The 17,488-nt window shown below is 44.4% G+C and overlaps 1 protein-coding gene across 3 annotated transcripts; it reads right to left on the bottom strand.

Moving 5' to 3' along the window:
• Positions 1-14,817: 14,817 nt before the first annotated feature.
• LOC123051496 (probable F-box protein At4g22165) lies at positions 14,818-17,171 on the bottom strand. 3 transcript variants are annotated; one of them, XM_044474379.1, is made up of 2 exons: positions 16,897-17,171; positions 14,818-16,801 (listed from the first exon to the last, which is right to left on the bottom strand). In XM_044474379.1, exon 2 carries the CDS (start codon positions 16,796-16,798, stop codon positions 15,335-15,337), a length of 1,464 nt encoding a protein of 487 aa, XP_044330314.1. In that variant the 5' UTR covers positions 16,799-16,801; positions 16,897-17,171; the 3' UTR covers positions 14,818-15,334. The 3 variants fall into 3 exon arrangements, with proteins under 3 accessions (XP_044330314.1, XP_044330315.1, XP_044330313.1); XM_044474380.1 differs by having other exon boundaries at positions 14,818-16,818; positions 16,897-17,143; XM_044474378.1 differs by having other exon boundaries at positions 16,882-17,143.
• Between the last annotated feature and the right edge of the window lie 317 nt (positions 17,172-17,488).

Here is a 17,488-nt window from a genome sequence, read left to right on the forward strand (position 1 = left end):
ATTATTCTCTCTGAGCCACCGAGCCTCAAATCGTTTCGGTTGCACCGTAGACGCCACATTTGATTTCCCATAGTACTCCAGATCCACGAGAAGCGGCCTGTGATCAGAATGATTATACTCTAGATTTTCTACGGCTGCTTGGGAAACATCGTTGACCATGAGTCATTCACCAGCCCTCTGTCTAGCCTTTCTCGTATCCTCCCTCTGTACCAAGTGAACCTATCACCAAGAAAGCCTAAGTCATGGAGTTGGCAATCTTCTATTGCTTCTTGGAAAGCTCTCATATATTGACTAGGTCTCGGGTTCCCTTCCTCCTTTTCATGAAGGAATTGAATTTCGTTAAGATCACCTAATAACAGCCAAGGGAGGTTGTGATTTTGATGGAGCTGCCTCATTCTACTCCATATCAAATGTTTATTTTCCCACTTGAACTCCCCATACATTCCTGTCATGCGCCAAAAATTATTATTCTTGTCCTCAATCTTTACATCAATAAACATGGCATCAAGGGCCAATCTATGAACCTTTACAGTATTGTTCCAAAATAAAATAAGACCTCCTTTCTTCCCATTTCCAGGACATACTAATTTCTGGTCCATTTTCACTCTTCTACGCAAACATTCTGCCGGAAAATTGTCTAGGTGAGTGTCCGACAAAAACATCACATCGGGGTTGTTCCTTCGCTGGACATCCAGCAAAGCTCGAATTGCCGGGGCGTTCCCTAGCCCCGGCAATTCCAAGGTAATATTTTCATTGCGTCCGGACATCCCCCACTCGGGAGGACGCCGATATCTCAGAAGTTTGGGTTTCAGACACAGTTATTCCGCTTTTAGTGTCTCCATCAATTCCTCTTGGTTTCTTTCTATTCGACCCCTTCTGTGGTGTACTAGCCAGGGCCTTATTCCTGTCCTCCACATCATTTTCTCCCTCAAACAAATTCCCTGTCGCAGCCACAAGGGATGTTCCAGCAGCCTTTTCCATCTCCTTACTAACATAGGGTATCATCTGTGTACTCTGGGGGGCCGAAGCACCTGCATTACCCAACTCGACTCCAGTTGAGCTGGTGGCCGCTATTCTTTTGCCGAGAACAGTTGTTGCATCAGCCATCCTCACGTCCTGGGGCGATCCATCAGTGCCGAGTTTTGGTTCGGTGCCAGCTCCATCACTCTCCACTGATAGAAAATGGGCCTTTAGTCCCGGTTCGCAAAGGCCTTTAGTCCCGGCTGTGCAACCGGGACTAAATATGCGCGACTAAAGACCCCCCCCCCTTTAGTCGCGCCTCTTACGAACCACGACTAAAGGCCCGTCCACGTGGGCGCCAGGGGTCCGTCGGGGCGGAGGACCTTTAGTCCCGGTTCTTGTGGCTAACCGGGACTAAAGGCCCGTCCACGTGGGCGCCAGGGGTCCGTCGGGGCGGAGGACCTTTAGTCCCGGTTCTCGTGGCTAACCGGGACTAAAGGCCTCCTCTGCAGGTTTAGGGTTTTAGCCCCCCTAAACCTGGTTTATTTTTAATTTGTAGTGTTTTATTTCTTTTATATTTTATTTTGTGTTTTATTTTAATTTTGATGAAGTTTCAGTACACATATTCTACGCTACTATATACATGCATATGAAATTTCAAACAAGAAGAATTCAAGAGGAATATATAATATATATTCAATCTCGGGTGACCATATACAACTTCGAACAAGTTTCCATACACAATTAGGATGGATGACCATATACAACTTCGAACAAGTTTCAATCTCGGGTATGCATATAAATTTCTTCGTCCTCGGTATAGTGTTCTCCTTTAGGATTGATGACTTCCCTCATGAAAAATCCTGCTAATTCATCTTGAATTGGTCGGAAGCGAGCTTCTGGACTAAGCCTCCTCCGCAAGTTATCCGTCGCCTTCCGCACGCTATCCGATGCCTTCCGCTCAGAGGTGTGTCTCCGGATGTTCTCACAAACATAGTATCCACATAGATTGGTCCCCGGTGGCTGCTTATCCACATTAAGTAACCTTCTAAAATCTAGCTCATGTTTGAATTCACCGACAATTTCTTCTGAGAACCGTCTCCAAACCCTACAGGGCAAAGAAAATTAAATGAACAAGGGAGTTATTAGTTACTTGATATTAGGAAATGAACGAAAGAGACCGATCGATATAGAGCTCAAATGATTGAAAATAATTACTTTTGCAGCATTTTTCTCATGTCGGCCCAACGCTTTGGATCCGAATCCATAGAGTCCATGATTAGAACTCTGGAGGTGTGAAGTTCAATATTTAGCAGAATCCAGTGGAACCTGCGGACACGTTACATGCACAGTCATGCATAACTCATCGATTAGACATACCATGCATGGAGTAAACAAAAGAGAATGGGCACAAGAGAGAAACACTCAACCAAAATGGTAAGGAAATAGAATATGACTTTTGAGTTGATGCTTTCTAATAAACTTGTACAAGTCTTTCTCCACGTCTTCGGGGTAATTTTGTAACACATGTCCATTAACGATATGTGGGTCAATGAACCCAACATCATGGATGTTTCTTATTGCATTCCCAAATCTTCAATCTGCATAATAGCGTACGCAACAATATAGTTAGGACAATATATATATATATATATATATAGTGCAGGCAATGAAGAACGAGATGAGGTAGAAATAAATCACTTACAGAACGTAGCAACTCAGCATAGATTTGTCGAGGTCGCGCAGATTGAACAGCTGGAACAATTCACTCATATGAACTTGTACAGAGTGCCGTTTGGTGTGATGCTCCTCTGTAACATCCGCATAAACATATTCTTTGTCGGCCCATGTTATGAATTGCTTGTACCAACGTAGCAGATTTCGCATTTGTGGTGGTAGACTCTTTTCCCGCGCAGGCTCGACGAGAGGCCCATTCCGCACATATTGTAATGCTATCTCACATACTGGCGCATCCTCAAGGCCTAAGAAGGCACGAAGAGTCAAACCCATCTCAGACGCTTGTTTCATGGCACTCGCTACAGTCAATCCAAGTGCTGCCGCAGCTGCTATGATCTCGGGGTCCTCTTCCGGACCGGCTTTCACTATGAGCGGGGGGATCGATTGTTTATTCTGCATCCCGAGCTGGTCAACTTGTTTCCCGCTTTTTCTACTTTCTTCTTTCTCCTCCTTCAATATTTTTGCTTGCCTACGAAGTTCATGTCCATAGTCGTCAGGCATATTCAGCTCGGCTTGGGACGGTGTCGTCAAAAAATCCTTAGCCCACTTCTTTTGCTTCTCGGTGAATACTTGCTTGGGCTCAGGCTCTTTTATCGCCTTCATATCCGCCTTCCATTTCTCATAATGAGCAGACACGGCCAATTTGGTTTCAGCTTCACTAAGTTCCCAAGGCCTTGGGAGGAGAGGCTTCAGTGATGGCTCCGGTACCCTTGTGGTCTTAGGTACATAAGGGTCCGGGTTAATAGTCCAGGAGCGGATTTCCTTGCTGTCCGCCTGCTTCTGCTTCTTTGCCGGAGGTGGATTGGGGGGCGTCGTACCCGCCGGAGGAGGATTGGGGGGCGTCGTACCCGCCGGAGGTTGTGGATCGGGGGACGGTGTCGAATGGCGTGAAGGAGGTGTAGGTGAACCACCACGACCACCACCACCGCCACCACCACCACCACCACCACCATCGGAGGGGGGTGGACTTGTTAGCCTTGGCGCCTCGCCTGGAAACACTATGTACTTCTTTTTCCATAGAATGATCTGGCGCTTGACATCTCCAAGTCTTCTCTCCCCTTCGGGTGTAGCTTTGTCAATCTCCAGGTCCTCAAACCCTTGGACTATGTCTTCCACCGTGACACGAGCATAGCCATATGCAATGGGGTTGTTGTGGTGGAGTGCTCCAGGTGTACAGGGTAAAGCACTGCCGCTAGCTACCTTCATGGAAACGTTCCCCACGGGATAATGCAGATCACATTCTTTCATCTCCTTTACATCATCCACGGGGTAGTGAGGCTCCGGTGCACGAATCTCGATCATCGGTGCACTAGCACCAGGCGGGGCATCCGTGGAAGCCACGCTGCTTCTCCGCTGCTGGCTTCCGCGATCCGCTTCATGATCTTCATGCGGCCCTGCAGCCGATTTTTCTTTTACTAGTTCATGCACGGTCTGCTTCAACTCATGGAGTTCCGATGCAAACTTCGCCATAAGATCTGCATCCCGGTCCGTCTTTCTCTTACGGCTTCTGTAACAGTACGGGTCATTGTCCTGGGAAAACCCTACTTTCCACGAAACTTTGCCTTTGCCTCGTACACGTCCTCCGTGTTCATCATTCCTGAGGGCTGTTGTCAGTGCGTCTTTCTCTCTGTTGAACTTGATCAAGCCCTCTTGAGCTTGGGTCATTGCGTCAATAAAGGCTTGGGTGGGGGCAAACTTTTTCTTCCGGTGAACACACACCCCTGTCTCCGGGTCTAGCGATCCCCCATGCCCGTACCACCAGCTTTTGGCCCTTGGGTCCCATCCCTCTGTACCTAGAGGGATTCCTCGCACCCTCAGGTCCTCCTCCATCTTCTGCCACTTAGGCTCCGAAAGGCGGTATCCTCCTGGCCCCATAATATGATGGAACTTTTTCTTACTCGCATTATCCTTATTTTTTTTCGATATTTCCTTGAAATGCTCCGATTGCTTTTGCCTCACAAATTCTGGCCAATCATCTTTCAGTTTCTCATGTTGTCCATTGAAATCCGGAGTCTTGCCCTTGTTGACATAGTCATGGGTTAAATTTTTCTTGAAGTTCCGGAATGCTTCGCCCATCTTCTGAAGAGCGAACTCTTTAACTAGCCTCCTCCTCTCACGTCCACCCGGAACCTCGTTACCGAATTCATCGACTTTGTTGTATTCTGGAGGTAGAATGAAATGTTCCATAAGCTTTCTCCAGCAATCCTTTTTCGTTCTCTTGTCGACAAAACTGAAACCAAGACGTGCCTTCTTTGGCTCCTTCCATTCCTGGACGGTGATCGGGACGTTGTCTCTAACAACGACTCCGCATTGGTTGATAAACTTTGAGGTGTGCTGGAGGGGCTTGCCGGTTTCACTGACAAACTCAATGGCATATGTTTCTCCTGTTTTCATCGCCTTGGATTTGCCACGCTTTGTCGTACTCGATCCGGCCGAGGGCTAAAAAAAGAAAGAGAGTCGCGCGCGTTAATACATATGTATTCACATTTCAGTAAGTTTGTATCACGAGAGGCTCAATGTATATATATACCTCGCCGGAGGTGGTTGCTACTTGCAATTCGAGATCGTCGTTTGTTGACGGTTGACCTCCGTCGACAATGTCCGTTCCTTCACCTTCTTGATCATCGACAATGTCTGTTCCACCGTCAAGGTTCAGAAAAGAAGAGACTACATCCTCTTCTTGCTCATATTCTGAGCCCGGCACATAAGGAATCTCGTTGTTGATGATGCCCATTAAATAACGTTCAGCCTCCGGATCCCTAAGCGGCTCGGCTCTATCGTCCGCCATATGTCACTCCTGCATGTAGTAAAAATTCTTTAAGTATAAAGAAATTAAAAAATAAGATTAAGGGGACATAGAGGAGGAGGAACTAAAAAATAAGATTATTGAGCACTAATTTGCATAGAAGTTTTTGTTTAGCACTGCCAAGTATTTTGTTTTTCCTTTTCTTTTTTCTTTTCTTTTTCCTTTTCTTATTTTGTTTTTCCTTTTCTTCTTCCTTTTCTTTTTCCTTTTCTTCTTCCTTTTCTTTTTTCCTTTTCTTCTTCCTTTTCTTCTTTTGTTTTTCCTTTTCTTCTTCCTTTTCTTCTTTTGTTTTTCCTTTTCTTCTTCCTTTTCTTTTTCCTTTTCTTCTTCCTTTTCTTCTTCCTTTTCTTATTTTGTTTTTCCTTTTCTTCTTCCTTTTCTTCTTCCTTTCCTTATTTTGTTTTTCCTTTTCTTCTTCCTTTTCTTTTTCCTTTTCTTCTTCCTTTTCTTCTTCCTTTTCTTTTTCCTTTTCTTATTTTGTTTTTCTTGGTTTTCATTGGTTTTCTTTGTTTCTTTCTCAATTTTCTTGATTTCATTCCTTTGCATTGGTTTCTTTTGTTTTGTTTTCTTTGTTTTTCTTTTTGGTTTTCATTGGGTTTCTTTCTTATTCCTTATCTTTTGTCGATTTTATCGGTTTCTTTTTGCTTCAACACGTGTTAACTTTTTCAACCTTTTTCTTATACATCAGAAAGATTTTTATATATACATTTAACATTTTTTAAACACATGATTAAGTTTTTTTGAAAACTTATTTTTTTGGATGTATGGGTTTTTTTCATACACACTGTACATTTTTGGCATATATCTAATACATTTTTCTAATACATGTTTAACATTTCCTAATACATGTTTAACATCTTCCAAACACATTTTAATATTTTTTGAACACATGGTCAACATTTTTCCTTCGTTTGTGGCGGCGGCGGCGGGAGGCGGAGGACGGCAGGCGGCGGCGGGAGGCGGAGGACCTGATACCTTTTTATCGATAGCATTGATCACCTACATTTTATGCTCCCACCCTTTTGTAGAAAAAGCCATCCAGGGAAGATATGGCTTAAACTATCTTTTTCATTCTGTTTTCTTTTTATATTCAATTTATAGTTAACTCCAAATTGGTTCGTTCCATAGAGATAATACTTGGAAAAGGAAGCTCTGCTAAAAGCAAAATCGCGAATAAGTTCAAACATCAAAGGTACCTGTCTACATCTACCTACCCGAAGCTACTAAAACATCATCAAGACTTGAAAGCGAGGAGATACCAAGCAATGTGACATGTCGATACACACAAGAAAGCGCCATCCATCCCTCGAACTGAGTGAGGTGACACCTTTTTTACTATTTCGATGTAGTGAGATTGCGATTGAACAAACAAGAGGGTCTGGGAAAGTCTGCTGTGGCTTGTTCGAATAGCAACCTATACTATCATTTTGTTCTTAAAATAAAGTGAACATCGACGCCCCAATGTCTATCGAAGCCTTGAATAACCCGAAGCATTGGCAAGATTCACCCTAAGAATAAATAAGAAGATTCCTCGTATCTTCGGTGGATAGACAGGGCGCAAACCACCCCTATTACTGTTGACTTCTCCGCCCGAGGTAACATAATGTAATGCCCGAGAACCCACCTGTCCGCCTTAAGCTCAGAATAATGCAGAAGCAAAGGACGAGCCTATCGATGAGGATGAACACCATACTTGTTTCCTCTGGCTGACTGGCACTTGAGCCTTCTTCTTCTATTAGCTTCTTTTTATCGAAAGAAGCCTCTAATGGTGCCTTAGCCTATGTTGAGACTGGCCTGCCTGCGTGGAATCTAAAAAAACAATGAAATCCATTCACACAAGCTGGACCATTGCCTTCGGCAACGCCCTAATTCCTTTCCTATCTTTCTTCTTTTTCTCAAGGACCTGTAAGAAGAAGCAAATCCCTTTCTTGAATGGCCGAGGAAGAGGCGACACTGAACAGAACAAGATCCCCCTCTACCTATCCTTGGGGCTGTGCGCATTCTTAAACTTGAGCTGGGTAGGACTCAGGAGAAGGGTGCCTCGGGAGATAAGTAGTTCCTCACCTAAAGCCCTCGTAGAGTCTAAGTAGTGGACCAGAAATATGACATCCTTCCCGCTGTACTAGATTTTATCTGGTTAAAGCCAGGTGTGCACATTATATTCATTATAGAAGATATAGAAGATACTGCCATGCCAGCTGTTTCTTATTGGTAAGCTTGCTTTTCGTCGAGTGTCTCTAAAGAGTGATGGTGGGGGAGAAAGAAGAGTTGGTATGTATATTTCTGGTGCCAGTTGACTAGCTTGATAGAAAGAGGAATATGTTGATCTATCAAATCTAGATTCTATCATTTGTGCCATAGCTTTTCGATGTTTAGTTATCAAAGTCAGTATCTTTTTCTCTCCTGGTTCACAAAGCAAGGTTTTTTCCTTGCGCAAAATAGCTAGCTTGCCGGAAGTCACCTAGCTGGGCCACTGCCTGGATACATTACTAAAGTGATTCTCTGGTCTTGCTTGCGGTATAGGAACCCTTCCCGTATAGGAACTACTGCCGAGGCGTACCGTTGTTTCCGTAGAGGAAGCCGCATCCCCGAAGTGCACCATTCCTTCGATCAATAGAATAGGTTATTTTCTGGTTGCCGTATAGTTATTGTTGGTAGGAGCCGAAACCGTGGATAAAAACAAAAGGAACCGGATTGCCGGTAAATCTCAATTTGCTCCAGAGTTTTTTCTAATGACCTTTCCACACCTGTTGAAGGGAATCACTCCTGGCAACTCCTAGAATGCGGTTAGAACTTGTTTTTCTTCAGAAATATGGGGAATCAGCCATCGAACTACCACTGCTATGATCCGTCTTCGATTCACCAGCATCAGCTATCTTAAAATGGCATTTTAGAAAGCATCTCTTCCCTTGTTGGCTTGGGTTCCTATCGTTTACTAATAATAAGAGGAGTGGTGCCTTTAGATTTCTTTTCTTGAAATTATGCATCTCTCTTATCATGTGATTTCTGACATCACCCTGCTCGCGAACATAGATCCAGCCCTTCCTATTGAGAAAAAACACCTTGTATCCCCAGCTCATTGTGAATAAGCAGGTGATACATAGGAGTGAAGAAAGAAATTCCCCATGCCGCTTGCCGTTTCAGGTTCAAGGAATGGGGAAGTGTTCTGTTGAGAAATGTTTTTTTCACTCATGGGCGTAATTCCCTGCATTGGTGTGTGAGAATTCTAAAGCTAGCTTTATGGGAGAGCAGGTTAGGGCGTACCCCCGGTGAAGCATGTAGGTGGTGAAGGAGGATATCGTTCAGTGATGCTATGACTACTGACCATAAAAGAAAGAGTTCTTTACGGCGCAGATGTGCGTTAGGTTTCCTAAAAACGTTATCATTGATAGTGGGGGATCTCTAGGAGGGAGGGTTATTTCTAGAAAAAACAAATGGATATCCATTCTATCTAGCCGAGGGATATTTCAAGAAGGTAGGAAGTTTCTCCTTCCGGCCAAGGAGAAAGAGACAAGTTTCCACCTCATCCGAGTTTTCTCAGTGACTTCCCCATAGCAACGGGAGAAGTTTTTTCACCCTAAAGGAAAGGAAATTCGAAGAAATCAGATCTTTCAGTGAAATTAGCATCTACTAATCTAACTAGCGAACCAATATTAGTATCATTTTTGGGTTCTTACCTTTTAGTGACTCTTCACCGAGTGATACACTACTACTTTTGGTTCGAGTGATACACTACGGCATGTTACGAACATTATCAATCCTTGAAAAAAAGGAAGAAATGGCGAACGTACGCTATCCAACAGAAGTCCCGACCGATATGACTATTCCTATCCTTTCATCCTTAAGCGAATGCTGGAACGAAAGTAATCCCTCGAAGTTCAATAAAAAGGGTATTGCAAATCAACTAATTGTTTGCAAAATACCACCTCCTTCTTATGAGCTCCGACATTATCGATTGGATATCTTCCAGGACCCTTTCCCAAAATATAGATTTCTTCTTCCACATGGGTGCGTGCCCGTCAACTCCCCGCGGAACTGATTGTCCGCCAGGACCCTTTCCAAAGATGACTTTCAAATCCTTGACCATATCAAATATCTCAGCACCAGTACGTTCCGCAGGCTTCGGCCGGTGATCTGCCTTGCCGTTGAAATGCTTGCCTTTCTTTCTTACGTTATGATTTCGGGGAAGAAATCGACGATGACCCAGGTACACGTTCTTCTTACAATTAACCAAACGTACACTTTCAGTCTCATGTAAGCAGTGCGTGCATGCATTGTATCCCTTATTTGTCTGTCCCGAAAGGTTACTGAGAGCAGGCCAATCGTTGATGGTTACAAAAAGCAACGCTCGTAGGTCAAATTCCTCTCCTTTGTGCTCATCCCAGACACGTACACCAGGTCTGGCCCACAACTGTAAAAGTTCATCAACTAATGGCCTTAGGTACACATCGATGTCGTTCCCGGGTTGCTTTGAACCTTGGATGAGCACTGGCATCATAATGAACTTCCGCTTCATGCACAACCAAGGAGGAAGGTTGTAGATGCATAGAGTCACGGGCCAGGTGCTATGGCTGGAGCTCTGCTCGCCAAAAGGATTCATGCCATCAGTACTTAGACCAAATCTTATGTTCCTTGCGTCGGCTGCAAAATCTTTGAACACTCTGTCGATCTTTCTCCATTGCGTTCCATCAGTGGTGTGTCTCAACTCCCCGTCGGACTTACGGTCCTCTTTGTGCCATCGCAACGACTTGGCATGCTTTTTGTTCCTGAACAGACGTTTCAACCGTGGTATTATAGGAGCATACCACATCACCTTGGCGGGAACCCTCTTCCTGGGTTTCTCGCCCTCAACATCGTCACCAGGGTCATCGCCTCTGATCTTATAACGCAATGCAGTGCATACAGGGCATTCATTCAAATTCTCGTATTCACCGCGGTAGAGGATGCAGTCGTTAATGCATGCATGTATCTTCAGAACCTCTAAACCTAGAGGGCAGACAACCTTCTTTGCTTCGTACGTACTGGCGGGCAACTCGTTATTCTTCAGAAACATATTCTTCAACATTTTCAGCAAATTTTCAAATGATGAGTCACCTACACCTTCCTGTGCCTTCCATTTTAGCAAATCCAGTGTGCAGCCCAGCTTTTTCAGACTATTATCGCATCCTGGATACAACGACTTTTTGTGATCCTCTAACATGCGATCCAAATTCTCCCTATCCTTGTCAGTTTCGCAGCGTCTCCGTGCATCAGCAATGGTCCGACCAAGATCATCAGCGGGCTCATCATGTGCCTCTTCTTCACCTTCACCTAACCCTTCCCCACCTTCAGCATCATCCTCCATGAAAGTATCACCGAAATGATCATGATAGTTGTCATCGATATCATCCCCTTCTTCATCTTCTTCCATTCTAACCCCTCTTTCTCCATGCTTGGTCCAACAATTATAGCTTCGCATGAAACCGTGCCGAAGCAGGTGCATGTGAACGTCTCTTGAGGAGGACTAACCCTTCTGATTCTTACAGACATCACATGGACAGATAATAAAACCTTGCTGCTTGTTCGCATTTGCCACTACGAGGAAATCTTTCAAACCCGTAGTGAACTCGCCGGAGAGTCGGGGACCGTACATCCATTGCCGATTCATCTGCATTATTATTATATAAAGTATATAATTAACCATCATGCATTTGTTAAACCAACTAGCTAGAAATAATACAAATTAAACAATGAACTACACACATGCATATTTTATCAATGACACATGAAAGGTTCAAGTTGCTAACTGCGATCGCGGAGGAAAAATAAATGAGAAAGCTCAAGTGTGGCTCGGACACTTCATATCATGTTTGTTTCAGGCTCTCGGGCATTTCATCGAACACCTTGTGTGCATAGGAGGAACCAAAAGCAAACCCACCACCCCCTTCTGAATATTGTGAAGTGAGCTGAGTGAAGTGAAGTGAGCTGAGTCCTATATATAGGGATGGGCCTTTAGTCCCGGTTGGCCTGACCAACCGCGACTAAAGGCCTTCGGGGACCTTTAGTCCCGGTTGGCCAGGCCAACCGGGACTAAAGCCCCTCCCGTCCGCCAGCTGTCGACCGAGCACGCTGGGCCCAGATAGTTGGTCGTGGGTCTCCTCCCGAACCGCGACTAAAGACCCCTTTTGTCGCGGTTCGATTATTTTGGGGACTAATGGGGGCGTATGGAAGCCTCTTTTTTAATAGTGCTCACTGTTTACCCCAGATTGATATAGCGCATTAAAGCGCCAGCTCTCTCTCATAGCAACTGGCGGTGGTGCCTGCATATTTCCTCCACGTCCTCTCCCAAAACCTCGTCCATTGCCTCTACCAGCACCATCAGACTCATCCTCCGGATCTCTCTGTCGTCCATCATTACCGCGGCCTCCACGGCCACCCCCTCTTCCTCTCCGCGAGACCAGTATGAAGTTTCCCCACTGAACTTGGACTTATCATACTCACCTGTCCCGCACTCCTCGTGCCAATGACCCAACATCCCACAAGCATGGCAGAACGTCGGCAATTTGTCAAACTTTACTAAGTATTTCTCTGTTTCTCCTACCTTCGTGATCCCACTGCTCTTGTTAACTTTTTGTGAACATTCAGGCTCACTCTGACCCGTATGAACTCCCCTATAAAACCATTCGGGAGTGTTACTTGCACCTCCTGAACTTCACCGACCCTTTTTGCAAGATTTTCCAGTGCAGATTTGCTTTTCAGCACACCATCCGGCAATCTATGTATTTGGCACCAGGTTTCCAAAGTATCAAGCTTCACCTTCTTTGGCTTTGAGAATCCATCATATTCAGTCATAAGAAGTGCCTCCCCTATAAAATCACTGTGCTCTTTGGTCCAGGTATCCCCACATCATACTGACATCCCCACAACTATCATCATTTCTTTGTGCCTTATTAAGTGCTAACTGCAAAGTGCCTGACCAATAAGACTCGGATACAAAATTTCCCATCAACATTCGAGCTACCTATATATCAACATAAAATCGTAGAAGATGCCTTCAAACAGGAGAAACATCGTGAGGATGAGCAATCCTACCTTGAAATCACTCATAACAAAAACTTCCCACGCATATTAACAACAACAACAACAAAGCCTTTAATCCCAAACAAGTTGGGTATGCTAGAGGTGAAACCCATAAGATCTCGCGACCAACTCATAATTTTGGCACATGGATAGCAAGCTTTCACGCAGCCCTGTCCATGGTTAGTTCTTTGGTCATTTGACACCACAACCGGGTTGCGATGTGATGCGTCGCTAGGAGGGTTACGCCCCAACGAAGATTTTTTGGGTTTCATCTTCATAAGAGTGGCTGAGTTTTTACATTGAACCGACAAGCCTATCACAAGTTTCACTACCCTCCTCCTTTACCCGGGCTTGGAATCGGCTTTCCCACGCATCTTATTTGATAGAAAATTTGGTCATCAGAATAACTTATGCATCACACTTCCAAGTTAACATCTAGATTCGTCATACGATCCATCACAACTATCATTCTATATAAAATCTAAACCAATGACAAAAAACATGACTCCATTGGAATCATCTTCAACTTCGTCAATGTCTGAAAAATAAATTTAACAATAAACAAAGCACTTACTCAAAATATTGTATAACCAAAACTGAAAGAAGCCTATAAATTGATAAACAAGATTTCAAGATGCAACAGGAATTCATCCTTCAATGGATAATGGACCAATCCAGCATTTGGCTAGCGCCTCAGCGCCCTACCCCATGGCAGAAAGGCGACGAGGTCCTGGACCTCGCCCCCGTGTCGACCACACCCACAACCTGTGATCGAATCTGCAAGCTCTAATCTCCCAAAAAGAGAGCGTTCAAACACTAAAAAAATGAGAGTCCCAATACTGATCTGATGGCTTATCTGCCTTTTATGCTTAGTGCATTCCCTCTCATAGACATACAAATGGAAGTTTCAATATTGTAGCCTTATAGAACTATGCAAGCATAAAGACTGAGAAACAGAAATATTGTAGGCTTATAGAGCTAGCTCCGAGCACTGAACTGAAGAAGCAGGACATGGTTACTAAAAATCAAAAAACCACATCAACTATGTCATCTCCACTTATACTTTCAGAAAAAGCAAAACATATAGCTTGCTCAGAACACAAATGTACCCAAGCAGATGGTCCACAAGTTGGACACCCATTCTGTTTTGCATACTTATTCTTCATATTAGCTAGAACTAACTACGGAAGGAGAAAAACTCTGCAAAACAACTAGATCTGAAAATTGAACTGAAGAAGTACAGAACATGGTGCTGAAATCAAAGCCAAACAAAGGCAACTGCCTGCCAATCCACTGTGCATCCCTCCACACAAATTTTAGCAGTGTACAATCCATAAGCACAGATGCAGGAATGCTGAAATCATTGCAGCATGCAGGGCGCAGAGCTACAGAGGTAAAAAATCCTCACTGCCCGTCGGCGACGTACCTCGGATGGCAAAAACAGAAAAACAGAAATCTGACGGACAATGTTTTTGACTGAGCAAGAAATCCAAACCAGTCGACTGAAATTTAGCAGAAATGAAGGCCAAAGACAGGGACAGATATACCAAAGAGCCAAGACTAAAACTTGACAAAAGTAGTACTGGAATCAGTTCATGTCTGAGATACACAGGCGGCCAAATTATAGCAAAACAAATTACAGCACCAAGGAGGTTATAGCGCAACTTTTCTATTTTGCGCCAAGTGAAAAATAGCCTATGTATCTTGTACTACTATTCAGGGATGCACAAGCAAACAGATTCACAACATAGTGCCCCTACAGATCAGATAGGCCAAGATGGATATAAAACCAAATGTAAGCGGCTCACAGATGCTGGAACATACCGGGTCAGATGGGGCGCATAAGCTGGCAACAAGGACTGAATTAGAGCCCTGCTCAAAGATGGACGAAAGGAGACACATCTTATTTTATTTCGAAACAATATATTGATCAGATAGTTCGTTATTGTCTAAAGACAAGCTATTTCAGCTTAGTCCATGTCCAACTAGGTGCAGCTAAGCCAACACACATGCTGACAGATGCCTTTCAGCCCCCGGAATGAGCTATTCAAATGATGCAGGTTTGTAATTGTATACTATATAGCTGCCAAAGCAGATCACCACTGTACAGTATACTTAAACAAGCCACATGTGCATTTTGAAAGAACAATCATGCACACTTTCATGCTTATCTATCACAAATGTCAGCACTTATCTTCTACATCAGCAAAGAGACAATACGTTTCTTATATTTCTAACGTGCAGTTGAATGAAAATAACATGCAAACTCCCTGCTATTACTATCCAAATCCAGCAACATACAAGATTGAATGTTACAGTAGAGTACATATTGAAAGTTCATCCAAATCCCTCAACTTTTACATTTGATTTGACACATCTTAATGTGTGGAGAACTACATGAGAAATTATCCTCTATATTCTATACAACTCAAAAAGATCAAAGAAAAAAGAAGTGTGGCACTAGTACATGATAAATATGAGAAAATACAAAATTTGTGCAAAAATATGATCCATGTATATTGTAATTAGGATAAATAGGAAAAAAGAAGAGACTGCACTCATGTTTTGTATGTTGCATGATGATATTTTTGGACAAGTCTACTTTTATTTCTCATATTTTGGCATACACTTACCATGAAACTTCTTAAAAACTTGTTCTAGTGTACGAGTAGAGTGCTAAAACACACACAAAAAGGTGTAGACCAACACAGGACTACCGCCTACCAAACTAAATAATTATTACATATAATTATAGATAAAGGAAGCTAAAACCTATTCGTTGAAAGCCAAGTTCATCTTTCCAAGATTGGGTGTAATCCACACGGGAGCCGGGCAGTTGGAGCAAAGCCGGGGGGACACAAGTTCCTCCCTGCCGTTATTACCCAGGTCGAGAATTCCCATGTCACGGGGGTTGTTCTTGAACCCCTTTGTCCAAAGCACACTGTCGTCGGTAAAGTAGGCATGGTTTCCCCTGAGAGCCGGATAGTCTTGAGCAGCAAGACAAAGTGATTGATTGTGCCCAAGAAACAAGGCATGGTCGCGCAAGCAACTGGTTTTCTTAATTCTCTCTCCCGACGAAGCATCGACTTCATATATTATAAGCTCTCCAGTGTTCCAAAACACAGATGCCCCAGGCTCGGGCTCTAAATCGCAGTGCTCGTACTGTCTCCACACATGAAGAAGACTGCCCCATGGAGCTTGCACAATGTAAGCATTCAGAAACCGGTCCTCGAGATCGGACTCCCGTGCGATCATCTTCATCGTAACAACAGGACCACTACTTAGGTCGAAAGCGTGGATCTCTCCCAATGAGTTGACCGCATACAGCAGGCCGTTCTTGTAAATGCAATCATCATAGTGGGTGTGTGGTGGCAGCCATGTCCAGCTATCACCCCCTGCCCTTGCAAACGAGAGCTGGCAAAATGGATTGTGTATGAGCACCACCACGATGCATCCATTGCACGTATCGTCGGAAAACACAAAGGCTTTATGGTGAAGCTTGGTCCTCAGCTCTTCCGGAGCCCAGATCGACGGCGGACGGTAAACCCTTTCTGCGGTGTGGCTTGAGTACTCGTATTTGTGGAGAGCACCAGAGTCACTATAGATGGGCTTCACTTGCTCAATGGTGATCACCGAAGGGAGATGAATCTGTTCACCGGTTATGGGATTGACAAGGTGCATCTCGGATCTGTCATCGACTGTGACAAGCAGGCCTTCCGAGGACCCAATCAGATGCATAGTGCTGATGGGTGGCCCTGGAAGAGTTAGCCTGTACGTCCGCTTCTCCGCGAGGCTGTAGAGGCAAGCGACGCTCTCGCCGGCAGATTCAGATGTGTAGAGGAGGCACGGCGTCTGGGGGCGCGTGTAGTGCCCAGGGAGGAGCAGGCTGGAGTAGGCGGAGCGCCAGGAGGAGCAGACCGAGCCGGCACGGACGAGGTCGGGGATCTCGAGGGTGGCAAATATACCCATCAAGATGTCCTGAGGCAGCTCAGCCGATGCGCCCTCCGTAGTCTTGACCAGTGGAGGGTGCTTGCAGAATTTCTTCAGTGAACCAAAAGCTCGGAGGACCAGCGAGCACAGATATGCTGGGTGTATGGCTAGACTCCATAAGCTCATTGTCCAGGCTAGGCTACAGGCCTCCGTATAGGCAAAATCAATCTTGGACGACTTGCAAAGACCCAATGACGGAGCTTCGGCGATACTCTGATTATTCTCAGGTGTGCCGCCGGACCTCATAATCTACAGGCGTCCGTAAGCTTTAATTAAAAAAGTTACAAGTTTGGATGGAGACAGAGGACAAGAGTTCTTGGGTAACTTACTTATAGATCACAAACCTGATTCGAATACGCGAAGAACTCGGTTGGATTGGGCACTCGGGGATTCTTTTCCCCTGTTTTTTGCTGATGAAGGTACGGACTTGATTCGAGGAGTCCCACTCGGTTTGCTTCTCAGAATCCTCCTAATTCTCTACCAAAAGGGCGAAGGAAATTATAGAGCACTAACCGGCGGAGGGTCAAACGTAGCAGATGAGGTCACTCGTATACGATTGAAGAGGAAGAGGAAGATCTATGCCGCACGCGTTGACCTGGAAGCGGAGGCCGCCCGGGGGGGATATAGTAGACCCCAAAAACGCCAGGCTACGTGAGCTCGGCCCAATTAGCTGTCATGCCCTAGCTCTCTCGTCCATCGTTCGATCCTCCTTTTGGGTCGGCCCATTCACGGTTTTCTTCCCCACCGGTTTTGCGAAGGTTCTAGAACATTCCCTGAACTGGTTTTTTCCTTTCATTTTTTATTTTTTTCCTTTCATTTTTTGTTTTTGTTTTTCTTTTTTAATTTCCCTTTTTATTTATGTTTTCTATTTCATTTTATTTTTATTTCTTTTCCCTTTTTCCTTTTTCATTTTTAATTTATATTTTCAATTTGCAA

Source organism: Triticum aestivum, chromosome 2D (genome assembly GCF_018294505.1).
Source record: "Triticum aestivum cultivar Chinese Spring chromosome 2D, IWGSC CS RefSeq v2.1, whole genome shotgun sequence".
Lineage (NCBI taxonomy): Eukaryota > Viridiplantae > Streptophyta > Magnoliopsida > Poales > Poaceae > Triticum > Triticum aestivum.